This window comes from Sturnus vulgaris, chromosome 2, assembly GCF_052056855.1.
Source record: "Sturnus vulgaris isolate bStuVul1 chromosome 2, bStuVul1.hap1, whole genome shotgun sequence".
NCBI lineage: Eukaryota > Metazoa > Chordata > Aves > Passeriformes > Sturnidae > Sturnus > Sturnus vulgaris.
In genome coordinates this window covers 33,790,942-33,814,559 of record NC_142244.1, presented here as the reverse complement: position 1 = coordinate 33,814,559, position 23,618 = coordinate 33,790,942, and the positions used below count along the sequence as shown (strand labels likewise).

Sequence of the window (23,618 nt, the reverse complement as noted above, 5' to 3'; positions counted from 1 at the left end):
TACAACACAGAAAGGAAGCAACCCTTAAATTGAAGACAAAAATTAAGCTTCCAACCAAGACTTGCTTGCTGTGCCCTATGCAAGTAGGGGTATCACTCCTTTGGGCAGAAATAGCTGCTGCTATTTCTGTTCCAGAGGTGGCCAGGTGGACAGGAGACACAATTAAGGCTCAGATTGCATGCTAGAAAAAAACATATTCATCAAGCTAGTGCAGCACCAGAACAGGTGACCCAGATAGATGGTAGAAACTCCATCTATGGTGTCCTTTGCAGAAGTCCTGTTCCAGGAGGGAAGGTGGACTTCCAGACGTCCAGAGGTCTTTTGTAAGCAAAATTTCTATGATTATGAGGAATATAGCCAAAAATATTGTTCTCCTACTCTGGTTGTGCATGTAAGCTGTTTTACAGTGGAGTGGACATGCTTGGGAGTACTCTGCATTTGGTCATAAGTGTGAGGTGATAATGACACTTGAATTGGCAGCTATGGGTTTGGGCTGATGAAAGTCACTGCCTTCTTTGGTTGGGTGCTTATTCTAGCAAGTAGGTGAGAGTCAATATACAGACACACATTATTCCACCTTAAGCTCCAGTTTTACCATCTCTATATAGGCAAACTCACCATTTAACTCTCAGCCACTGTCTCTAGGGTCTCCTATTCCTCCTTGATGCATGCCTCTGTCAGAGTCACTGCCACTCTTGTCAGAACAGCTCGTTGCATGCTGAGGTCTCTTTTGTCAGCCCAGATGCTTTTTGTCCTGGAATGTCTATACATGGATTTTGTGACCAAAGTTACTTAAAACGCTCATGATAATTTAATTCATCGGTCTCTTCTCAACAACACATCCCAAAACACCTAAAGAGAGGTCTCTAAACAGCATAGTTTACATCTTTATTTCAAAGGCAGGGAAGCCAGCCTAAGGGGAAGTTCTGCAAGTTGGCCAAAATTTCAGCAGAACAGTGAACAGGAAGAGAAATGAGGCCAAATTCCCCACAAACTAGGTCATGCTGTCCTTTCTGTAGACTGGATGTTATTGTCACATTGCCAGTGCCACTGACAGGGCCGGGGGAATGGCATTAGGAAAGGCAGCATGGGCTGAAGCCGTGGTAAGAAGGTTGTGGAAGAAAGGAAATGCTGGAGAAAGCAGGGAGTCACAAGTTGTAACTCGCTCTCTGGGAGGCTGGAGTTCCCTCCTTTCACAGCTTCTGAAGCAGCACTGGCTGAGCAGAGTTGGCAGCAGGCTCCTCACCGCATTTCATCACAGTGCTGCCTCATGGAGAAGGAAATGCAGGTACTGCCTGGATCCCACTGCCTCCTCAATAGCGTTAGGACTCCCCAGAAAGCTCAGAGCCCAGGCAAAAATGTAGCTCTGAACGGATGCATCTGTATTTGTCCTCTAGTCCTTTCTGAACACTTCCCAACAGTCTGTTTGTTAATTATTACTGATTGAGAATTTTCCAAGACTGACCAAGAGTGCTCAAGTCTGAGTGGTAGGAGCTCGATTATTATTTTCCCTTTATGAGTAGTTCATTTGCTATTTTGCTACTCAGTTCTATCATACAAAAAATCCTTTCCACAAATATGTTAGTTAACTTTTAGAATTTTCTTATCCTGCACAATTATGAGAAAATTGTACTTCCGAGATCATTTAGGTAGGTACAGAAGAGCAGGGGTCTTAACACAAACTCTGGAAGTTTTCACTGGTTCCTACCCCTTCTGTCCTTCTTTCAACCACTTAATCCAGGACAGAATTAATAATTTGATTTATTAGTAAAATGATCCCTTTTATTGAATGGCAGCTTAGTTTAAGGGTCCTTTGTGAGGGACCTTTGTCAAAAGCTCTTTGAAGATGCAAGTACACTTGAGTTGCAATAAAACACTACACTCTGAAATCCTTTGTGTGCCTGTCTTAATAAGGTCCAAACTGCAAGCACTCACATCTTTGCTCAGCATGTGAAGGATTTGGAAACCTGGATAGGCAAAGGCTGGAGCAGCCAGACAAGTGGGTGGGTTTTTTTCAACTGTTTTTAGCTAATGCCTTTGAGTCTTAAAAGGAGATTGTGGGATATACAAAATTCAATTAACAGCCTGAAACCTTTCAAACTGTCCTTACTCCCTGCTGTGAAGCCAAACAAAACATCCTTTGTAAAGCACTCTCTATTAGCATAGAAATTGTTCCTTCAACTGCAAGCATTTTCTTGCTTTTAGGCTAATTAGTAAGACCGTTTAATATGTATAAACCCAAAATAAAATGAATGCTCATGTTATATGCACTACAATTCGCAGGGATGGCAATGGATTAGGCATGCTGATTTGTTAATTTCTCTTCACTTAATACTGTTGCCTTAAAACTGTTGCATATTTCTCGTCTTTCTGGTTTCCCTCTCTTCACAGGCAGTACATGGTGCTGGTGCCCTTTCTGATACACACGGATTCTCAAGAGAAAATCTGCGTTCAGCTGACCTACCTGAACGAGTCTGTGACACTGAGTGCCACACTCGAGTACCTTGGGGAGAACAGGAGCTTGATTGAAGATGTGGTGTCAAAGAAAGACGTGTTCACCTGCATCCCTTTCTCTGTGAGTATCTCATCCTTGTGGGATGATCTCTTGTGTTTATTGATGTGGCATAGTAGATCCAAAGAGTCCAGAAATGAGAAGTAATACACACTGCAATCAGAGACCCCTAAGCTAAGTCAAACAAAATAATTAACTTAATGTGGATCACTGACTGTGGTAGTCTTACGAGGACTAATTTTCCCCCATTATCAATTTCTATGTTCCACATGATACTTCTCTGCATGCAAGTCTTAGAGATATCTTGGGTAACTCTGACTGACAGAATGTGCCCCATGTTTGTTTGATGTGTGTAAGCCTGAGATGAAAAATATCAGCATGGAGTGAAAAGGTGAGGAATTGTTAAAGACAGTGAGGTCCATGAAGTCACATGGCTTCTTCTGGAGCTTATTCACAATTTTTTATTGTGGAAGGCTGGCTGGTGAGTAATATAAACAACAGGTTCCATACCCTAATTAATGAATCTGGGTTAATTTTCTTTTTGATAAATCATGTGATGGAATAAGATCAGGTTCAATATTTCTCTAAGAAAAGTATATAAATGACAGAAGGCAATCATGTTATTTTCTTGCTCCCTTCACTGAGTTTTTTTTGTCCCTTTAGGGAACTTTCTGACCCAGCTAGCACTTCTTCCTTCAACACTCAGTGCAATGGGGTGAATCAGTAAAGCAGTTATCCTCTTCATTCTCCTTAGCTTCCAAAATCCAATAGCACATCAGTGGCATTTCTCACGGTGACGGTGACAGGGGACACACTGCAGTTCAAGAGCCGCAAGTCAGTGCTGGTCAAGAATTCTGAAAGCTTGGTCTTCGTCCAGACAGACAAACCCATCTACAAGCCTGGACAGACAGGTACCAGGAATTGGGCTGGTGTTGACTCTGACAGCATAAAATCTTAAGGGCTCCATTATCCAGACGTGCCATACTTGTATTAAAGTTTTCAGATTTCTTCATGGGGGGATCTAAGGTACTCAGTAAATCTTACTTCTGTCACCTGAGGACTAGCTCATGGCACTTTCATCATTCCTAGTCTTCATTCTCCAGGCACAGCATCTCAACCAGATGTAGGTACTGGCTCTGATCCATTCTACTTAAGTAGAGGCACAAAACTGGGATGACTGCAAAGCAGAGTCTCCCTTGGCTGCACCAGAATCAACAAAGCAGGACAGGCACTCCCAAGAGATAATTAAATTCAGCCAAGACCTGATTATCCTTCTAAATTTATCTGCCCCTCACTATATGCAAGAGAAAGCGCCTGGAGTAATTGTTTCTATTACTTAGACATCTCAATTCAGAGCCTGTTGATCTGTGGAATGAATCTGAGTTATAAATTATTGAAATATTTATATTTCCTGGTGATGGCTACAAATTTAACAGTGGAATTTCCTTTTTTTCTGTGACACTCTTCAGTTCAGTTTCGGATCGTCTCTCTGGATAAAGACTTCTACCCGCTGAATGAGAAGGTAGAGCCTTAATTCCTTGTTGTTAGCCAGGAGACTTAATTCTTAATTGACACCGTTGTTTTCATCATCCAGAACCACTGAGGACAGCCTTTAAAGCATATGATACTCTCTCACACAATGTTCTATCCTAGGACACACTCCATCTGTCTCTATTGGCTGAAAAAACCATCCCCCTTTTCAGAAGCATATAGATGTTTAAAGCCAGATATGTAAATCTATGTATGTGGCTAAGCATGTGGTCAGGAATTTCATTACTGAAAAAAATGTGTGGGACAAGTTTCCACTGGTAGTGACAGGTGTGCAGTTGTTTCTGGCAGTGGGTGCAATCCCACCCATAGAGAGCAGCATGACAAGAACTTGGTTTTATGGAACTGGTCAGGGGTGCAAGCTCACCTTTTATTTTATTTGATAATCAGTTCCTCATGGAGACAAGTTCTTTGAAAACCCATGCTTCATCACATCTCCATACTGTGGTACGACAAAAGGTCAGGGCCCTAAAATATTGTAGAAAAGATTCCCTTAGCCATCAAGAACCAAGGAAATAGAGCAAGTACAGAAAGGAACAACCCAAATGACTTCTAAGAAGTTTGTTCTTCTGCCCTTCAGTCCAAATCTGGAAATTACTTCTGTGTGATTAATGTTTCTAACATTGATTTTCTTTTGCTCTTTCCCCACAGTTCCCCTTTGTCTACATTCAGGTGAGTGGAAAATAACATTATTATTTGCAGAAGAATGTGCAAGCACAGAGGTACCAGTCCCTAGTGGTGTTTTCAGGAGGAGGGTCAAGGGGAAAATCACGGGTGTGTGACCTTTTCCCTTTGGTTAAAGGAAGGCTGAGTAGTTGGGCATCAAAATAAGTTCCAACAATGGTTCTTTGGTCACAGAATGAGCTCTAGGAGAAAACTAATTAACCATTACAAGCCATGCTGTGAACAGAACTACACTTGGCTAGAGGTCATCAAAACGGCTTATTCCTCTTCCCAGTCAGAACAGAGTTTCTGTCTGCCAAGTGTGGTTGAAATTAGAGACAAGTATTAAATAAGCTATCAAAACCAAAGAAACAAAATTAGGTAAGTAGATATCCCCTGTCTTTGCAAGCATGTTCTTTTTGTCTGTCTTTTTTTTTTTAATGGGGAACTTCTGTGGCAGGCAAAAGTTAATAGGAAGGATGTTTCAATGATTCAAGCACTCACTTTTTCAGATGAGAACCCAAAATTTACAATTATTATTTGGGCTATCTTCTTTTGAAAAACTAATGATGAGGGCTCATGGAGAGACCCTGAAATTAGTGTCCACAAATTTTATTTAGGTTTACGTGATTAATGAGTCCTGTGTAGTCAGTCCTTTTACTATTCCTTGCTGCATGGGGTTGCTGTATCCATTCTGCACCATCTCTGTCTAGAGCTGGAGAGTATTCACAATAGAGGAGACATAAGGTAGGACAAAACCAGGCTGTGCCCCTTTATTGTATCCTCTTTTCAGAGTTCTGTCGTTCACTCTTCCCATCAACAAACTTCCAAAAAGAGCTGTAGAGCTGGTGGGCCACTGACGATCTGTGAATATTGGAGAAAGAAGAGTAAGACAGTGGGAGGTGTGGATTAGCAGGCCGAGGGGAGGCAGCTCAGAACCACCTTTGGCTAGGGCTGTCCCATGGGGGCCCTTCCCTTTCAATGAGATGATACTTAACTTAGTACAGAAATTTCATGGAAGCAGCAAGAACAAGTATGTCCTCTCCACTGCCTCCAGAAATATGTCTTTGCTTAACAAGCTGAATAATTTCATAACCTTTGTGTAATTTTAAAAAAATAGAATACCTTTCTGAGGAAGAAAACAAACTGGCTCTCAGGCTTTCCCTATAGATACATCACAGGAATGGCAACAAGTTCACAAGCCCAACCTGAAATGCAAATGTTTATGTAAACATTTTCTTGAATTCCTCCTCCAAGGAAGCCCAGTGGTGTCCCTCACAATGGGTGGTGAGCTTTTCATCAGGGCTGGAATGTGATGATGAAGAGGATGTGGTCAGAGCCATGAGATGCATTTTTCTGACTGTGCCACCCTCCCAGGTGGCTTCTTGGGAACACAGCCCCCTCTTCTGCCCCCTGACTGATGACCTCCAGCTGGGAGATGTCATTCACATCTCCATTTTCTCTAAGCCCTGAGATAATATCTCAGTGAAGTAAATGCACATAGTCACATACCTTGAGTCACACACCTATCTAGAGTAAATAAACTTCTGGCGACAGCCAAGGTACAATGTAAAGAGCAGGCAGAAAATGAAAGACTATAAACATTAACCATGCTGCTGAGGTGCCTGAAAAGGATGCATTATACTGTGCAGAACCACTGTGCTGTTTCAGTGACTTCTACAAGAAATTTGGGGCTGAGGGGATTAATTCTTGATAGTCAGTTAATAATGAGCAATACACAAATGCAGTAGGGGTGAGACTTCAGCTCCAGCATTAGGAGCATGAAGACACAAGGGAGGGCTCTAAGCTGGATGCCTCTGTGTGGAAGTATACTCTCCTCTGCTCCTGTCACCACTAGCTTAGGACTCTTACACGTGCACATTTCTCAGTCCCGTAGATAAGTCAAGTGTCTGATTCCTCAGCAGATTGTGTACTGGTACTTCAGCAGTCTTCATTCCAGGCAGGGGAAAACCAAAACTTTTGCATGCTGTATGGCCCTTCAAGGACGCTGAAATTTCCCTCTTTTCTCCATGTGCTCCACTTACTTCTGATATCAGTTCTGTTCCCTTCTGTTACCCTGCCAGCCTGTCTTGCCTAGCTTCCTGGCCCCATGCTTTGCAAGTAGAGCTGAGGGGGAAACAACACCCCTGGGCGTGAAAAGCGTTTAAAAGCTTTCCCGCATGCAAGTTATGCAGAATTGACAGGTAAGTACTTTCAGAACCTCACAGATTTTTGAATAATTACAGATAGATATTTCCCAGCTGGAATATGCATACAGTGGACTCTGCACTGCTCTGTCCCTGGCACTCTCCTCTACTGTCTTGTGACACCATTACTGTCCCCTGCAGGATCCCCAGAGGAACCGTGTGTACCAGTGGCAGGGAGTGGAACTAGAAACAGGCTTTACACAGCTCTCCTTCCCCCTCACCTCGGATCCCATCCAAGGCTCCTACAAAATAGTTGTGCAGAAGAGCTTCTCATCCCATGTGGAGCACTCCTTCAGTGTGGAGGAATTTGGTAAGGAGAGGAATTTGACAGTAATGCCTTTTACTGTGATGGTTTAATTTGGAATTTCCTGGGAACAACATGGAGAAGGGAGGGACTGAATATAACAGGCAATGGGGTTCATGGGGGCTGAACCAGAATGTGCTACGTTTCAGAAGTGGTTGCTGACTTTATCTCTGCAACCTGCCTGAGCTTGTATTTGCTCATAGTGCTCTTGGGAGCACAGGACATGCCAGAATTCCTGTGCATGGCTTGTGGCACCAATTTCAGCTGACTTTGTCTCAGTTGGTTCCAGTCCAGCAGCTTGTTGCAAGTAGCACTAGATATGGAGTAAGAGATGACAGTATTTGGTGACTCTATTTTGCTTCTCTCATCATCTGCATAAGGTCTCTTTCTCCATTTGTAGTCCTCTCTATTTCTGCTCTTCCTTGCTTCTGTCAAAGCTTAGAAACACGTTTGGTAGAAAATTAGTGATTGAAGAATAATCCATGAATGTTACAAACAGACTGCTAGGAGAGACTGAGTAAGGAGGAATATGGTGCTGCAGGGAGCCTTTTAACCCCCAGTTCTCTCACAAAACTTCTGGGGTGATCACAGATGTGTATTCTGACCATAGTGCACATTTGAGAAGGCTGATTGGCCAGTGCTTCACACTCTCAGGCTCTCCACTGACTCTACATGAAGACCAAATATTGATCAGGACCTGCTGTTTCTGGAATATGCAGACAATAGATTGCCATTCAAGTCCATGGGAGATGGCTTATTTGGCTTCAAGTCAGGCATGGTGAATAATTTGACCAGAAACAAGGTCACAGGCTTCGACATGCCATGGTGATGGATGGCCTGGTCCTCCTCCCACAAATACCATTCTCAATGCTCCACAAAATCAAAGATATTATGTCCCTTTGTTAGCCTCCTACTGAACTGATTTTTCTTTCCTTTAGTCTTTTTCCTGTGAATCTCTCCTATTTCTATTTCTCTTACAGTCTTTAAAGGAAATGTGCCCTGAGGTTGAAATGCCTCCCATCTTAGAAGCAAATTTATGTATAAACTGTATAACCCAGGGTTATTTTCCATTCAATGGATGTGCATCCACTCTGCTGTTATTTCCTTGCACTGTGAATAAAACCTCAGCTGCACCACCTGGAAGCAGGACATTACATGCTTCAGTCCAGTCCTGGGCATGAGGAGTTGGTGGTGTAGGGCTGCAGGATGCAATATGGGAAGAGGGATGTAACTTAGTACTCAAGAGAGAAATATGTGTTTTACTTGTACCCCTTTATATTGGACTTTTGTGCTGCCTCTTCCACTTGGAAATATAGATCTGAGAGTCTGTGGCTAGATTCACTTGAGCTCTCTGGGTATGCAGGATAATATCCCAAGGTGCATCTTAGTGAGCTTAGGAGCAACTCTGGATCTCCAGGACGGTAAGAATCAGCCAAGAGAATCAATGATTTGGGGCATTTCAATGTGGTAAATTACAAAGGTGGTGAATGTGCTGCTCCAAGTCCCACCTGCAAATTATGCATTGTGAACACAACACACAGGACCAGTGTGTCCTTCTGAATGGACACAGGTGAGGGATCTGCTCAGCTGCCTGTGCTGCAAATAAGGAAAGGTAAGGACTATAAACTTCATTATTTGCCTTTGAACCCAAACAGTGGGGAAGGCTGAGAAAACCTATGGAAGGGGTAGAAATCTGAGGACCACAGAGATGTTGAAGATGAAGATGATCGTGGCTCCATGCTTGGGTTGCTATGTAGTACACAGGTCTCATTCACTCTTCTCATACCAGACTTTCTCTGTTCCATCTAGTGCTGCCCAGGTTTGAAGTCCTGGTGAAGGTCCCGAAGATGATCACTATTAAGGACAACGAGCTTCCAGTGTCTGTCTGTGGTCTGTGAGTCACAGAGCTCCAGTAAATCTCTCTTGCTTATCCTTCACTCTGCCTTTTTGCTGAGGACCAAAAGAAGTGCTCGGGGAGGGTTTTAAACTTTTCCCAGGCATATAGTGAACACTTACTTCATTCTGTCAGTCCTGAACCTGCTGCTTGGCCTGAACAGACTAAGTGAAGAGTCTTCCCTGTGTTCTTTAAAAGATTATATCAAACAAATCTGCATCTTTCTCTTCCCAGTTTATTTCACATTTTCTCTTTCTGTCTTTATATTTTTTGAGTTAGAGCTTCTCTGCCAATACTGAACCCTCAAATACTCCAATATGTCAGATCAGACATCATTTAAATTGGTGATGCAAATCCAGTGTTGCCATTTTTAACTCATAAATCACTCCTCCTGAGTACCTGAGTACCTTTCCATTTCTTCGTTTGCAATACAGGAATGCTCCTGGCTGAAATAATTTTCTGAAGTCAATCTTTTTCTTCAGAGACATCCCACCTAGAACAGGATGAATGTATCTTCCATGGATGATGGAAGAATCTCACTATGAAAATGATGGAAATCATTAAAATGTCTGATTAATCAGTCTTTAAGAAGTTATTATGAAATCATCCACGGAAGTCTTTAAGGAGATGTGTCTGAGTGTGACTGTGACTGATTGTCTCCCTATCTGATACATTGTTTAACACATTGTGATTAGGTACACCTATGGGAAGCCTGTTCCTGGTTTGGTGAATGTCCAAGTATGCCGGAAATTTTCCCAGTCTGCTTCAAGCTGTTATGGAAAAGAAGCAGAATCTGTGTGTGAAGAATTCACTAGGCGGGTGAGTCTCAAGATCAAAATGTAGTGTTTTTTCTGAAGGTTAGTGGGCAATGTTGTCTCAAGAGAGACCAAATATGTTGGGAGACAATAGGGCATCAGAGGTAGCATTCTCTCCAGAGAAAAGCAGAGAATCTCAGAGAAAGGCATTCTTAACAGAGGGATCATTAAAATGGAAACAGAACTGATTATGAAAACCTGACCTCATTGTAACTAGTGACAAATCTCCAGCTGCCAGCCATGAGGTCTTTGGTATTGTTCCACAAACTGAGAAAAGAATCTTTGAAGGAATTTTTTAACTGTGAAAGGGACTGAGTGAGCAAAGAGCAAAGATGAGGAGAAAACAAGAAGGCTGTATAGAGATTAAGGAGCAAAGATGAGATGGTATTGTATAGGGGGTAAATAGAGGAGAAAGAGCAACAAGATAAAGAGAGAAGACAATGGAAGAAATAGGAAGAAAAAACAGAACTAAGGCAGGAGAGAATTAACAAGGAAACCAGTATGGCCCTTGGGAAACTGTGTATCAGGTAACTCACAGAACACACAAAATGTATGGATGAAACACTAGGAAATAGGCTGAACATAAGATCTGGTCTTGGACATAACCCTTGAAGAAATTCTGGAATTTCATGAACAGAAGTTAAGCATGTTGGGTTTGGGATATCCATTCTCATTCCTCAAGGCACAAACTTTATTGACAGAATTTCGATTTTCTCTCCAATCCCTCGCTTAGGCAGATGCTCGTGGGTGTGTTTCTAGTGTGGTGAGGACCAAGGGGTTCCAGCTCCTACGCAAGGGATATGAGATGAGCATTGAGGTACAAGGCAAAATCACAGAAGATGGCACAGGTATGTAGGACATGAAGAAGGCAAAGTGATGGCAGGCCATAAGAGGAGCAACTGGCAAACATGAGGAAGGTGGAGTAACATGACTAGAAATTCATTAATAGTCCCTCTTTACTGTGCTCTGTCTTAGGAATAGAGATGACTGGAACAGGCTCCTGTGGTATCACATCCACCATGGGCAAAATCCGCTTTGACCTGTTGGACTATGCCTACAAACCAGGGATCCCACTCTTTGGGATGGTAGGGAACTTCTGAGAGCATGGGCAAGGAATGGCACAGCAAACACACAAGTGCACAATCCCATTAGATGGAGTAGTGGGGTGTGTGGGTTTCATGGTTCAGGTGATACGTGGTGGAGGTCCCAAATGAAGCTGGCTGGGGGAGTTTAAACTACTGAGGAACTTAGGATCCTAATAGATAATTTCCATGGGCTGACTGGGTTGTTTTGCTGAGAATTTTCTCAGCTGTTCCCTCAGACAACTCAGGGCATGCCTTTCACCTTTCCACATTCTTTTCCTTTGTTCTTCTCTATCAAGAAATATCCTGCCTGGCAAGGAGGAAAAGAGGGAAGATGATATATTACTTGGGAATTGCTTTTTGTTGCTAATCTAAAACCTGAAGTTTGTTATTGCTTTGTTAGGTGAAGCTGGTTGATGGCACTGATGTTCCACTTGCCAATGAAACCATCACAATTACAGTGGGTGGAAACAAATACAAAGAGAATTACACTACAGATGAGCAGGGACAATCCTGGTTTTCCATAGACACTACCAGCTTCACAGAACTCTCCCTGGAAATCCGAGTGAGTGGCAGTGACAGGGGAAAGCCTCTGTCTTTCTCTTCAACAGGGGAAATGTCTGTCCATGGGTTATCAGTCTTTTCTGCCAATTGGAAAGTAAGGCAAGTTTCTTGGTGGGTCATCTCACTTCTCCGTGCCTTCTCTGCATGTTATCCACAATCTCCTAAGAACGTGAAATACAGAACATACCCAGTTTTTCTGTGGACCTTTATGTGACTATATACCTGATTTTGTTTGGCTATGAACCTTTTATTCTTCTTTCTCAGGCAGATCATAAACCTGAACTGAACTGTTATGACAGTGACTGGATGACACCATCCTATGAGCATGCCACACGCAGAGTAACTCGCTCTTACTCCCTCAGTAAGAGCTTCCTCAAGATTGAACCAAAGCCTGAGGCATTAAGTTGTGGCTCCTCAGCAGAGGTCCAGGTGCACTATATCTTCACGCCAGAGGCCATAGGAGAGCAGAAGAAAATTGTCATTTATTATTTGGTAAGATTTCTTTGGGGTTACTTTGATCTATGGCCACAGAAAATACTCTGTCACCTCTAGCTGTGTTCCATGATGGGCAACCAGAGCACTGCCAGATGGCCAGTAGTGATGGAGAGCATTTGAAATGGAAAGTGTGTCCTGCAACCATGCAATCGAAATACACTTCCCTAATGTTTCTCTTTCCTCTGTCTTCTGTGTGCAGAATTTTGGGAGACCACAGTAATTGGAACAGACTGTAACATTCTGGCATTAAGAACTATGAATTTGTTCATTTTGGGGATCAGAGAAGAGAGATTAATTGAGCTGTGACCAAACAATCACATGTCAGCCTCTCTTGGGAGAAAGGAAGAATCAAATGGATATCCAACTAGAATGTTTTTCTCCCTAAATTTGTTTTTCTGGGTATCCCATTTAATGACACTAGCAGAGAAGATGAGAGTAGCTTTGCAGAACAATAAAAATATCAGTAGAACAGACACTTCTGTTATGGTGGAATGCACAGAACATCAGGGGACTTAGGCTGATATTCAAAAAAGAAAACAGAAACCTGTGCTAGAGATGTCTATGTGCTTATTTTCAAGACTGCTACTGATTAATGAAAGGACAAGATACCTGTTTATCCCAATTGCCTGGGAAAATTGATTTTAAGTATGTACATACAGAGGGTAAACAAACAGTGAGAGAACTTCCATTTTTATAGATGTGGAACCCACATCTTGAAATTCATATATGGTGTTACGGAATAAATATTCCATATCAAAAGTAGCTGAATTAAAAGCATTTTTGACTGTGCAAAAGAAATATTTTTCTAGAAATGAGGGAATTACAGGAAGCATTTAGGCTATTGCTTGCTGCCTGACTTCAGGTACCTTGTTCAAGCTCTTATTCTTTGCAGCCTGTGGTCTTCTGTCTCAAGTCTGTGCAGTTATAAAACTAGTCCTGGTGAATTGTTTCTTCATACTGTTTCATGATGCAACTGAGAGAGGAATGAGGAGACTTTTTGACCTCCAGTCTATTCCAAATTGTTAGAAAGACTGTGTAGATGACTCCCAAAGTTATGCATGGTTAGAGGCAAAATGCATTTCAACCTGATCTATTTATGTAAAATGTACAAAAGTAAAGATAAGTGTGATCAACGTGGTCTTGCTAGAAGTAAATATTTTTGTCTCCAGAGACCCAGTAAATTCCAGCCTGGCTCTTGTTTACCATCTTCTTGGTGTTGCTCACACTCTTACAATTAATCCAGTGACCATTCCTTCTCCTGCTTTCAACACTGGTAACAACAATTCCAGGAAGATTTCTCTGTTACACAGGTGATGGCCAAGGGACAAATCGTACTAGCTGACACCCATGATCTGACTGTGAATCCTGGAAATGGTGAGCAGATATATGCCTTTTTAGCATTTCTGATGGTAATTTAGAGCAGGGGGGATGGAGATAAATTACTTCAATTCAAACACTGAATTTAACATTTCATTCAAACTTTGCACATAATGTTTGAATTTTCAAAATTAATCAATTTCAGCTTTGGTTAGTTTTATTTTCTCTGAGTTCCAATAGGTGCTATTTTTTTGAATGAGAAAATGTTAGAAAATTCAACCAAAAATAAGTATAATGCTTTGGCCATTTCCTAAAACCAACACTTTCTGATGGTCACTCTACCCTATTCTGATTGTAGATGCTTATCAGTGTTGTGAGACTTACATAGACAACAAGCAGGGAGAGTGTGCCTCCATTTCTTTGTCTATCCCACTTTGCTTAATTTTTTTTGCATTGTTCCCGCCTTGTAAGCATGCAAACACATGCATATCTATATTCTAATCAACACATTTAGATTTATTCACATAAATGTCCAAGGATTACACATTTCAGTAACAGATACAGGCTGTAATGCAACTTTAAATGTCTTTTGAAAATTAGAAGAGGGAGATAATTTGTAAGTCTGTGAGAAGTTGCACTGCAGTGGATGTTAACAGATTATGGCAGTAAAAGATCTCGTGTGCTGTACAAAGTTCTGTATCCTCACTAGTAGCAGTGACTAAACTCCCACCTGGGCTGGTACCAAGGGATGTTCTGTCACCTTGTGTAGATTGTGACATAAAGCTCAGGCTCAGATAGAAAGAGTTTTCCAGCACAGAGGGGCATTTTCTACTATGTTTGGAGCAATAGTTTGGTGCTCCAGATAAGTATTTGCTTAGCAGAAACCTTGTCAAGTTATTCTTTCAGCCACTCTTCAACCTTGACTGCTGTCACCCTTTGCAACAGGTCTGCTACTTTTTTTTTGCCTCAACTAATTTTTTGTAGATGTTGGCACTTGAGGGAAAGAAAGGGCTAGGACCATAAGGAAATTATGCCACATGTTAACTGGGGAAAATCTAGAAGGCAGGTTGAGGCCCTCCAAACTCATGTCTTTTGTCAATTTGCAGTCTTTGAATGCAGGTGTCTTCAGTAGCAACCATAAATTTTAGTCATGTGTCAGTTTTATGATAACTAAAAATGTTCAGCATGAGTGAACTTGACTTTTTTTTTATCTGGGGAAGGTAAATGCATATCCTGGAACCTCTTGCATATTGAATAGCCTTTTGTTCTCACTGTTAGCTTACGGGACATTTCGGTTGAGCTTCCCTGTCAAGGCAGCAATTGCTCCCATGGCACAGATGCTTGTGTACACCACCTCACCCAGTGGGGAAGTCATTGCCAGCTCAGAAGATTTCCAGGTTGAAATGTGCCTCCCCAATAAAGTGAGTATAAGTCATGGCTTATGCAACCCATGTTTGTCTTGAGGACAGCAGCTCAGTTTAGATTTCCAGAATGAAGGCAAAATTCACAATGGGTTCATGAAACATTCTGACCAGATGTTGACTGAGGACTGGTGACCAGAATAAGCTACAAAGCTATGAAAATAAAAAGTGGGGCAAGACAGAAACAAAAAGAGAATCTCTCATCCTTATTAATTATATTGACCCAAGATGAATATGCATTAGACACCAGCAGACCTCAGTTCACACTGCTCTAAGTGTCAGAATAATAACGTAACAGTGTCTGGAAAAGTGGTTGCTTAAACTTATTTTTGGATTTGCAGGTGAGATTGAGTTTTGCACCCAAGGAAGGTCTTCCTGCTTCAGACACACACGTGCAGCTCCACACCTCTCCAAGATCCCTGTGTGCCCTCCGTGCAGTGGACAAGAGTGTTCTCCTTATGAAGCCTGAAAATGAGCTTTCTCCCAGCTCTGTGAGTCTTGGCTGCTTTTGGTAATGAGCAAGGACAAAAATCAAGCAAGTACTCACAACACTACAGACATGGGCCTATGTGTTTTTACATTTGTATTCCTTACACTTGCTTTTCAGAAGCTGACATTTACCAATGGAGTGTTAGTTTGTGTCTGTCCCCGTAAGTGCTGACCTGCTTCATTGTTCCCTGTTATTTGCACTTCCCCAGGTGTATAATCTTCTTCCACTGAAGGAAAGCCAGGGTTATAGCTTCAGGGACTACTACTTGGAAGAAGACAACGTAAATCCATGTGTATCACTTGACAATCTGTCATTAAATGGATTTCTCTACATACCCATCTCTTCTGATGGTGAAGGGGATGCCTATGACATTCTCAAAGTAAGTGCCAGCCCTTCATTTTTCTCTTTTGTTCCCTTTTTGAATTCAGTCTCCTCTCTTCTCACCTGCCCTTCAGGGCTTTTTTGTAAAAAAAAAAAAAATAAGCTCATTTGCTGTAAACTTGGTCATGCTTGTATGCAAGAAAATAACCAGGCCCAGTTCCCACATCTACTTAGCCCATAAATAGTAACTGAGTGCTTCTCTAAACCATTAAAACTTTGAAAGGTCTCCTCATAGTAGAGACACCTGCAAATGGGCTTGGGTAAGGAAACAGTCCTGAGAAATTACCTCTAGTGCCGTAATAATAGAAATTCCTCATTCACTCATGCTTTCTTTCTCTGGTTTAAGTAGGTATTCATTAAAGTATCAGTTAATTTGATAGCCCACCAATCCATACATACCCATCCAAAATGTCCTGCACAAAGTTTTTTGGGTACCCTCACTCCAGCATACTTCACACATGCCATTTTCAACCAGGCAGCTGTCCCCAAGGTAAGCCTGTGGCCTTACCTTTCCATCTGATCATGCCAGGATTTAGCCTTAGTATGAGAATAACCTGACAGGGACTCCACATCTGTGTCAAACCTATCTGGAATGTACATACAAGTCTTTGTTACTCTGATCAATACCAGACTTAGGTACATCCAATCTTGACATACTAAATAAAGTTTATTTTCAAACCTTTTTTTTTGCATATTTTTTTTGTTCTTCTTTCTCTTTGTTTACTAGGAATTGGGCTTAAAAGTCTTCACTAGCAGCAAGATCCATAAGCCTGAACTCTGCGAGCATTACCCAGAACACATGATGGAAAGGAGTTACAGTGGTTCTAGTACCTTCTTGGTTTTACCTCTCACAAAACCTCCTGAAATTTTCCACCCTGCTTCTTTCCTTCCCTCTTTGAATACTAATTACACAGGCAGATCTGACTGTGTTCAGATATGCTGACCTAATTCAGGATGCCTCCCTTCTGGACCTAGTCTTGAAATATGCAACTGATCCACCTCTGCCTGCATCTTCCTGGGAAGATGTGCCTGGCTAGAACTCTGTGCTTGGTGACTCCCATGCCAGCCCCTACATCAGGGGAGGGCTTGTAGGCACTAAAAGAGTCTTTCAGCACAAAGCAGTGGGGTTTTTGTTGCCATAAGATGAGTCCAGCTATTCCCCTACCTAAAAAAGGGGCATTTGCTTCTAGGCAGCCACATTCTAAGCAACAGCTAGAGGAACAACTAGGGCTAAAGTGGGCCATGACAAATGAGAAGGTGGTACAATCCAGTGGGTCGATATTTTACCACTGGGAGCTGAGAAATTTGGTACTGTTCCCAGTTTTCCCAGTTACATGCCTAGAAGGGGCTAGGGACATGTCAGTTCTCTGCAGGTTCAGTGACTGTGAATGTAGGAGAATGATAATGCTTTTGTTTGCTTGTCTCCTTAAAGAGATCTGAGATTAGAAAGGCTATATAAAAGACTCACCTTTATCACTCCCAGTTACTGACTTTTATGGTGCAGTACCCCAGCTCAAATTAAACAATTGTAGCTTCTAGCCTCCTACTCATAAGAGATCAGATCTTTGGTTTTGAAATGGAGGATTTGTCATCAGAATATGGCTCATCACAGTCTGCTTTGAGAAGATGTAAAGTCTTCTAAGGCTGATGGAAAAGCCTTTCATAAGGCACAACAGTATGCAACACTGTGAGAAAGCATCTTCCTGTATATTTGCTAATGGCCAGAGATGTAAAGACCCATTTTTTAAGAATTCCTAGAAGGAGGGCTAAGTGTGGCTTCTGTTTCTGGTCATGTTTAAATGCAATCAGTTCTTCGACCAGATTATTAAACTGTGTGCCGTGGTAATATCTGGGGACAGTAAGTTTCACATTTGGTTCTGTATTGCTGTAGAAATAGATCCTCAATAACATCATCATGCATGTTTTTTTGGCATGAGGAGTTTGCTGGCAGTGGGGGAAAAATGCTCAACTCCATCCAATCTCTGTAAGAAGAGCAGCAACATTAAGAAAAATTAAATACTGAGATGGCAACAGAGAAATTAATGTTTGCAGTGGCCAAGATGTTAAAGCTGTTCTTTCAATTTTAAAATTTGACCTAAGAATAACAACTGCCTGGAGGGAAAGTATATTCCTGGTGTAGAATGGAGTTTGACACATCTTTTCCTTTCTTCCTGTCCTGGAATACATTTGATAGTCTCTACAATGAATCTGCATAAAGAATTGGCTTATGACATGGCAGAAGATATGGTTGATGACACTCCTATGGAGACTGTCCGGAAGTATTTCCCTGAGACATGGATCTGGGACATAGTTTCAGTGAAGTAAGTGTTTAAGGGAATGTAGAGTGTGGTCACTAGGCCAAAACCTTGGGCTAGGTTAAAGCCTCAGTGGATGTATCAGTATTTCAGTGAGAGGAGTATTTCTAGTAGACAAAAGGATTTTTTAAGAACATTAAGAATATGCTTCAGAGGAACATGCAAAAGCCAATGCCTATATCCCAGCTGGTCAGGGGTTTGCTGTCAGCAGATGTTGCTCAGTAGGCTGAGAAGAGAATAGAGGAACACCAGAATATAACAGAAATCTTGTTCTCTGTCCCTCACCAGCTCTGAGGGAAAAGCTGATCTAGAAGTGACCATCCCTGACACCATCACAGAGTGGAAAGCCAATGCATTCTGCACTTCAGCGGACACAGGCTTTGGGCTGTCCCCAACAGCGTCCCTCAGAGCCTTCCAGCCCTTCTTCGTGGAGCTCACCATGCCCTACTCTGTAGTGCGGGGGGAGTCCTTCACACTGAAAGCCACCGTTTTCAACTACCTGCCTGCCTGCATCAGGGTAAGGGATGTCACAGCTTTGCTCAGCCTAACAGCCATGGGGAGACTACAGGGGGCCTTTTCTAACAAGGTGCTCCAGCTAGATGATTGATGTGCAAATGTAATTTAATATCGCTGTACAAATGTACGAATCCTTGTTGTAGTCGGTGAAGAGAGAATGTGTTTTCCTGACCAAGTTTTGACAGCTGCATTTGATTCAGAGCCTGAAGCTCTGCTACTGAGACCCCCCCTAGCCTTGTCATCACAAATTTATGTCATTGTTTTATGGAAATAGAGAGCTTGAGTTCTTCACAGATCAGAGAATCATTGCATACCCAAATGGAAATTCCAGGTTCACCAGGGTAGATATTTGTGTCTACCTTTAGTATCATCTCACAAAACTTCACAGAAAATTTTCTGGAATGTGCAGACGTCCTGTAATTTATTGCATCTGTCCCTCAAACACTAAGGAGAGCTATATAGTTTCACCATTCTTATCTGCAATTTTTCTAACAAAAAAAGACAAGAGAAAATTTGGGAAGGGATTAGTAGACAGTCTCAATCACCTTTGCTTAGTTTTTTATAAATACAGATTTTTTATTCTAAAATGAATGAACCTGAAACAGGGAGAGGCTTATCCAGTCATTCCAATGCACTCACTTATGTCCCTGTATTTCCTATTTGTTTGCTATTTTCAGGCTCTTTATTTCACTTTTCCTTGTTCCCTTATTCTACTTTTCTTTGTTCCCTTACTAGCTTTCCCACTGCTGATGTTTTATCTCTCCACCTAACTAATCACGAGGGAGATCTTTAATTCATGGCACAACTGGGCTGCGCTATTCATTTTCCCAGAATCGATTTCCTTCCCAAAGATCCTGTTCTCTACACTTACTCCCTGATCTCCTACAGTTGTACAAATTTCAGTAATTTCCTCCTTTATCAGGCAGTTTTTGCTCTGCCATACCCATAATGTCCTCAGTCCCATGGTATAACCAGCTCCACTACCTATGTACTTCATTGTCTGCAATAACTCCAGCTTCTCTGAAAGCCCAAACCTCATGATCCCTCTCTGTACAACTGGCAGGTCAGTGTGTCTCTGGCTGAATCTACTGATTTCCTGGCTGTACCAGTGGGGAAACAGGAAGAATCCTACTGCATCTGTGTGAACGAAAGAAAAACTGCTGCTTGGGCAGTAACACCAAGATCTCTAGGTAAGAGATCAGATGACAAGAAGATGCTGGGATCAGACATCAGTGTATGGCATCAGATCTTTGGTGTGACGAGCTAGCTGACTCCAAACCTATTTGGAAGGATCTTCTCTGTACCAGAAATCCAGCCATGAGGTTGAGACACTACACTATGTGTAGTGTTTCCAGGTCCTAAACCAACAACATGTTACAGGCCATGGCTTTCCCAACATTTTAACAGAGATCACAAATTCCCTTAATGCATGGAAAGAACTCAGACATTCCAGTTGTGGAGCTAAGAATGTCTTGTCTTAGTGTGTTTGGGTCTGAAAATTTTTAATCAAAGCTTGCTTTGTCTGAAGCTTCCCAGAAAAAAAAACTATTTGATTTATGAGACCTTCCCCATCAGTACTCTTCATGCTGATGGACTAACACCTGCTTGGGTGGCCATCACAAAGGAGGTTGCATCTGGATCAAGATAAAACCCTGTCTTAGATGTAGTTCTCTTCTTGGAAAAGCTTCTCTGTAATGCATCACAGAGTTCCTAGCACAAACACAAACCCATATTTTCCTGGCTCTGCCTGGCAGGGCTGACTGACCCCTGTTTCCTCCAGGGCAGGTGGAGTTCTCAGTGACCACTGAGGCCCTACAGAACCAGCAGCCCTGCGGGAACTACATCGTGGAGAGCCCTGAGAAAGGACGGAAGGACACGGTCATCAGACAGCTGCTGGTGGAGGTACGTGGCTGCTCATTTTGGTGGCACAGGAAAGCAGCAACAGCAGCAGCAAGAGCTGCTGCATGATAAAGGTTTGCTGGTTTAGCCGTGAGAGCAGCAATAATGGCTTGTGGGACTCTTATTCTGCAAGCTTTTACAAAAGAAGCACTGATAAATCCAACACAGGCCAATAGAGCCCATAACTCATAATGTTGCCATCTCACAGTCAAAGCAGAGTCTTACATTACATAGAGGGACAGGAATAATAAGGCAGGCAATAATGACAGGCTTTTCTGAGACACATCATATCAGAGATAAACGAGAAATCCTTGGGTTTGCCTGTAATAAATCACAGGGATAGGCTGTGAATGAAACACTAGACAGAAAGCTTATGCTTCTCCTCCAGCCCATGGCCTGTACTCTGGAATACAGAGCAGTCACTACCATCTGCAAATATTTGATCAAGGCTACCATTTTGAATTGTTTTTATTACATTTCTAAGTTTTGAATTGTTTTTATTACATTTCTAAAAATGTTCAAAACAGTGTAACTAACCTTTCATTTTTACATTCTTTTGTACTCTTATTTTCTTAAGCAGTATTTTGTAATGATAAAAACATAGCTTTTCACATGATAAATTGCCAGACATGAAATTAATTCACAGTATAAGACTCCCAGTGATGCTATTAGCAAGCAAAGACTACCAGTTTATTGTATAGGAAAATCTATATAACAATAAGTGCTCCTTAGATTGCAGACATTCCAGTTTTCAGTAAGGCAGAGCTAGGATTCATGTAGCTTCAGGAAATGTTTTGCTAGCCAGAATGTAATGATGGAAGAACAATCCTAGCTGGTAGGCTTTTTTTTTTTTTTAATTATTTACAAATGGATCTGGATGTATAATACATGAACAACTGTTTAACATTTCAGGAAATTTTCCTAATTTCATATACCCCTTCAGGAAAAAGACTGTTTTGTTCTTTGAAGATACAGGAAGATAGAGCACTGTAAAGTCTTTCCTCGCAGATGGCAGAGGAATGTAAATTACTGAACAAGTATTAGAGTTACTTCTGTCAGGGTGTCTGAGAGATTGCTCATCCTATCCTGTTACTGTGGTAATTAATCTACAGCAAGCCCTGACAGAACTGAATTGGAGATTAGCCTCCAAGGCTGAACAATTAATTAGCAGGGATGGATACAGTGTAACATGCTTGGGACAAAGCTGCCTTGCCTTGAGCATGTGGATGACAATATTCCCTGCAGCAGGCAGTGCATCCCAGAGAGACAGGAGTCAGTGTGCCAGAGGCCCCAGGACATCTTTCTGCCCCTCGAGAAACCAAGCCTCACTTGGAGCTCTTTGGAAAAAGGGATTTTTTTTTTCACCCAGAAATTTCTCATCTGGAAAGGAAAATCTTTCAAACAATTAAAGTTTGTATGTTGAAAATCAAACAAAACAATGGATTTCCATTTAGTTGCATGTAAGAATGACAAACTGAAACAAACAAGAAGATGCCTTTTCAAAAAGAAGCATTTAACTCCATCACAGTTTATCCAAAAATCTTTTTCTTTTTTCTCTTTTTTTTCCCTGCTTTTTAAATACTTTTCTGTCTTTTCGTACTGAAGAATGAGAGACAATTTATTCTGATTGTGAGAAAGTGAAGACAAAAACACCATTGTTTACGTGCTGGGAAAAAATATCAGCTGGCAATAGCTAGAAACCAGTAGTGAAACAATGGGAACTCTCCTATTTAGAGGTTAAAAAATTGGTGCAGGGATCTCACCAAAATAAATTCTGATTTTAAAAGTTTTCTAATAAACATTTGATTCCTGAGTTTTCTGCAAAATATTTTCACCCATCTCAACAGAAAAAAAGAGATTCTTCTCTGACTTCAAAGACTAGATTAGAACTTATAAACCAATTGACTATTTAAACTTTGGTTGTTGTAGCATGTCACTTGTAGGTGCATTGGCGTGCTCTAGCTGCCAGTCAAGGTTCTTGCATGCATATCCTCCCAGTGTGCCAGGCACTCAGCCATCACCCCAGCCTGGAGAGCTCTGCTACACTGGGCCACAGTGAGTGGCAGCTTGGTGTCTCTGTTGGTAACATCCCCTTGCATGTTATCTCCATCACAACCTGGGAAGCTAAAGGACCTCCTCTCTCAGGAACAAGAAAGAAAAGAAAATATATTGCATTTCATACTTGTAATTAGCCAGTGTGTTACAGTCCTCAGTTTAGCACATGAAGGAAAAAAATTTCCAGGCAAGTTTCAAAGAGTGCCTTTTACTTTCCCTTCTGATATTTCTTCCTTTTCTTTGTTGCTGTTGTTTCTCATCTTTTGCTTTTTTTCCCTTGCCGTTTTCCCCAAGCCGGAAGGGACTGAAGTGGAAACCACGTACAACTCTGTGCTCTGTGCATCTGGTAAGAGCCATTTGTTTTCCAAGACTTTCTTTGCTGAGGTAGAAACTAAAGGCAAAGATGGAATAAAAGGTTTGTGAGTGCTCCACTCTGAGAAAAAAGGTGTAGGGATCTGATAAAATTGAACAAATTGAATGCATGTTAGTAAAAACAATTCTTCCTGTTGAAGAAGAGCTGAGGATGTGATAGTGTCTACAATTTGAGAGGCAGAAGCACTTCTTTTAGGAAATGAGGCTGGCCAGGTCAATACAAGGAGATTGTATTTGGGATTTTATACAGTTATCTCTAATGCCTTTCATTTAGCAGATGTAAAATCCCAAACCAGACTCTGCAGTAAGACAAGTTTGCCCAACAAAGCAGAAAAGGCCAGAAAAATAGGCTGGGAAAAGTATATTTGTCAGTCAAGGCTGGTTGATGGTGCCATGTAGAAGTTCACGACAATGTCTGTGTGAGGGTATTGCAGCCCAATACAAAATTTGCAGGATGGTAAACTTCATCAGCAAAATTACAGATGAATGGACTTGTTGAAGTCAGGAAACACCTCCTCAGGGGATAGTGTCTCACCCATGGAGAGCTGCTACCCGGGCATTATAGATACATCTGGAATTGTAACCAAATTAATCTGCTTTTTATCCTAGAAGAGTCAGTGTCAGAGACAGTCTCCTTGGCTCTCCCAGAGACTGTGGTGGATGGCTCAGCCAGAGCATATTTCTCAGTGCTAGGTAAGTGAAACATCCTCAAAGTGTCACATGCTGTTTTGAAACATTGCTGCTTCAGGCTGTGCTCAGCCTAATGGC

At 41.7% G+C, this 23,618-nt stretch overlaps 1 protein-coding gene across 3 annotated transcripts in view; it reads left to right on the top strand.

Annotated features, from left to right (window-relative positions):
* The window catches only part of LOC106859813 (alpha-2-macroglobulin-like), a 36,331-nt gene that overhangs the window by 1,605 nt on the left and 11,108 nt on the right, over window positions 1-23,618 (top strand). Inside the window, exons 2-23 of one of the 3 annotated variants that reach the window (XM_088159205.1) lie at window positions 2,392-2,575; window positions 3,267-3,423; window positions 3,982-4,034; window positions 4,712-4,732; window positions 7,072-7,240; window positions 9,044-9,128; window positions 9,824-9,947; window positions 10,677-10,791; window positions 10,919-11,028; window positions 11,429-11,590; window positions 11,854-12,081; window positions 13,395-13,458; window positions 14,680-14,822; window positions 15,164-15,313; window positions 15,521-15,691; window positions 16,421-16,511; window positions 17,888-18,014; window positions 18,297-18,525; window positions 19,588-19,714; window positions 20,305-20,426; window positions 22,773-22,824; window positions 23,460-23,543. In XM_088159205.1, coding sequence (XP_088015331.1) covers window positions 2,392-2,575; window positions 3,267-3,423; window positions 3,982-4,034; window positions 4,712-4,732; window positions 7,072-7,240; window positions 9,044-9,128; window positions 9,824-9,947; window positions 10,677-10,791; window positions 10,919-11,028; window positions 11,429-11,590; window positions 11,854-12,081; window positions 13,395-13,458; window positions 14,680-14,822; window positions 15,164-15,313; window positions 15,521-15,691; window positions 16,421-16,511; window positions 17,888-18,014; window positions 18,297-18,525; window positions 19,588-19,714; window positions 20,305-20,426; window positions 22,773-22,824; window positions 23,460-23,543 — 2,768 coding nt within the window. Of the gene's footprint in view, window positions 1-2,391; window positions 2,576-3,266; window positions 3,424-3,981; window positions 4,035-4,711; window positions 4,733-7,071; window positions 7,241-9,043; window positions 9,129-9,823; window positions 9,948-10,676; window positions 10,792-10,918; window positions 11,029-11,428; window positions 11,591-11,853; window positions 12,082-13,394; window positions 13,459-14,679; window positions 14,823-15,163; window positions 15,314-15,520; window positions 15,692-16,420; window positions 16,521-17,887; window positions 18,015-18,296; window positions 18,526-19,587; window positions 19,715-20,304; window positions 20,427-22,772; window positions 22,825-23,459; window positions 23,544-23,618 lie in introns of all 3 variants that reach the window. The other 2 variants (XM_088159204.1, XM_088159203.1) reach the window with 2 other exon arrangements.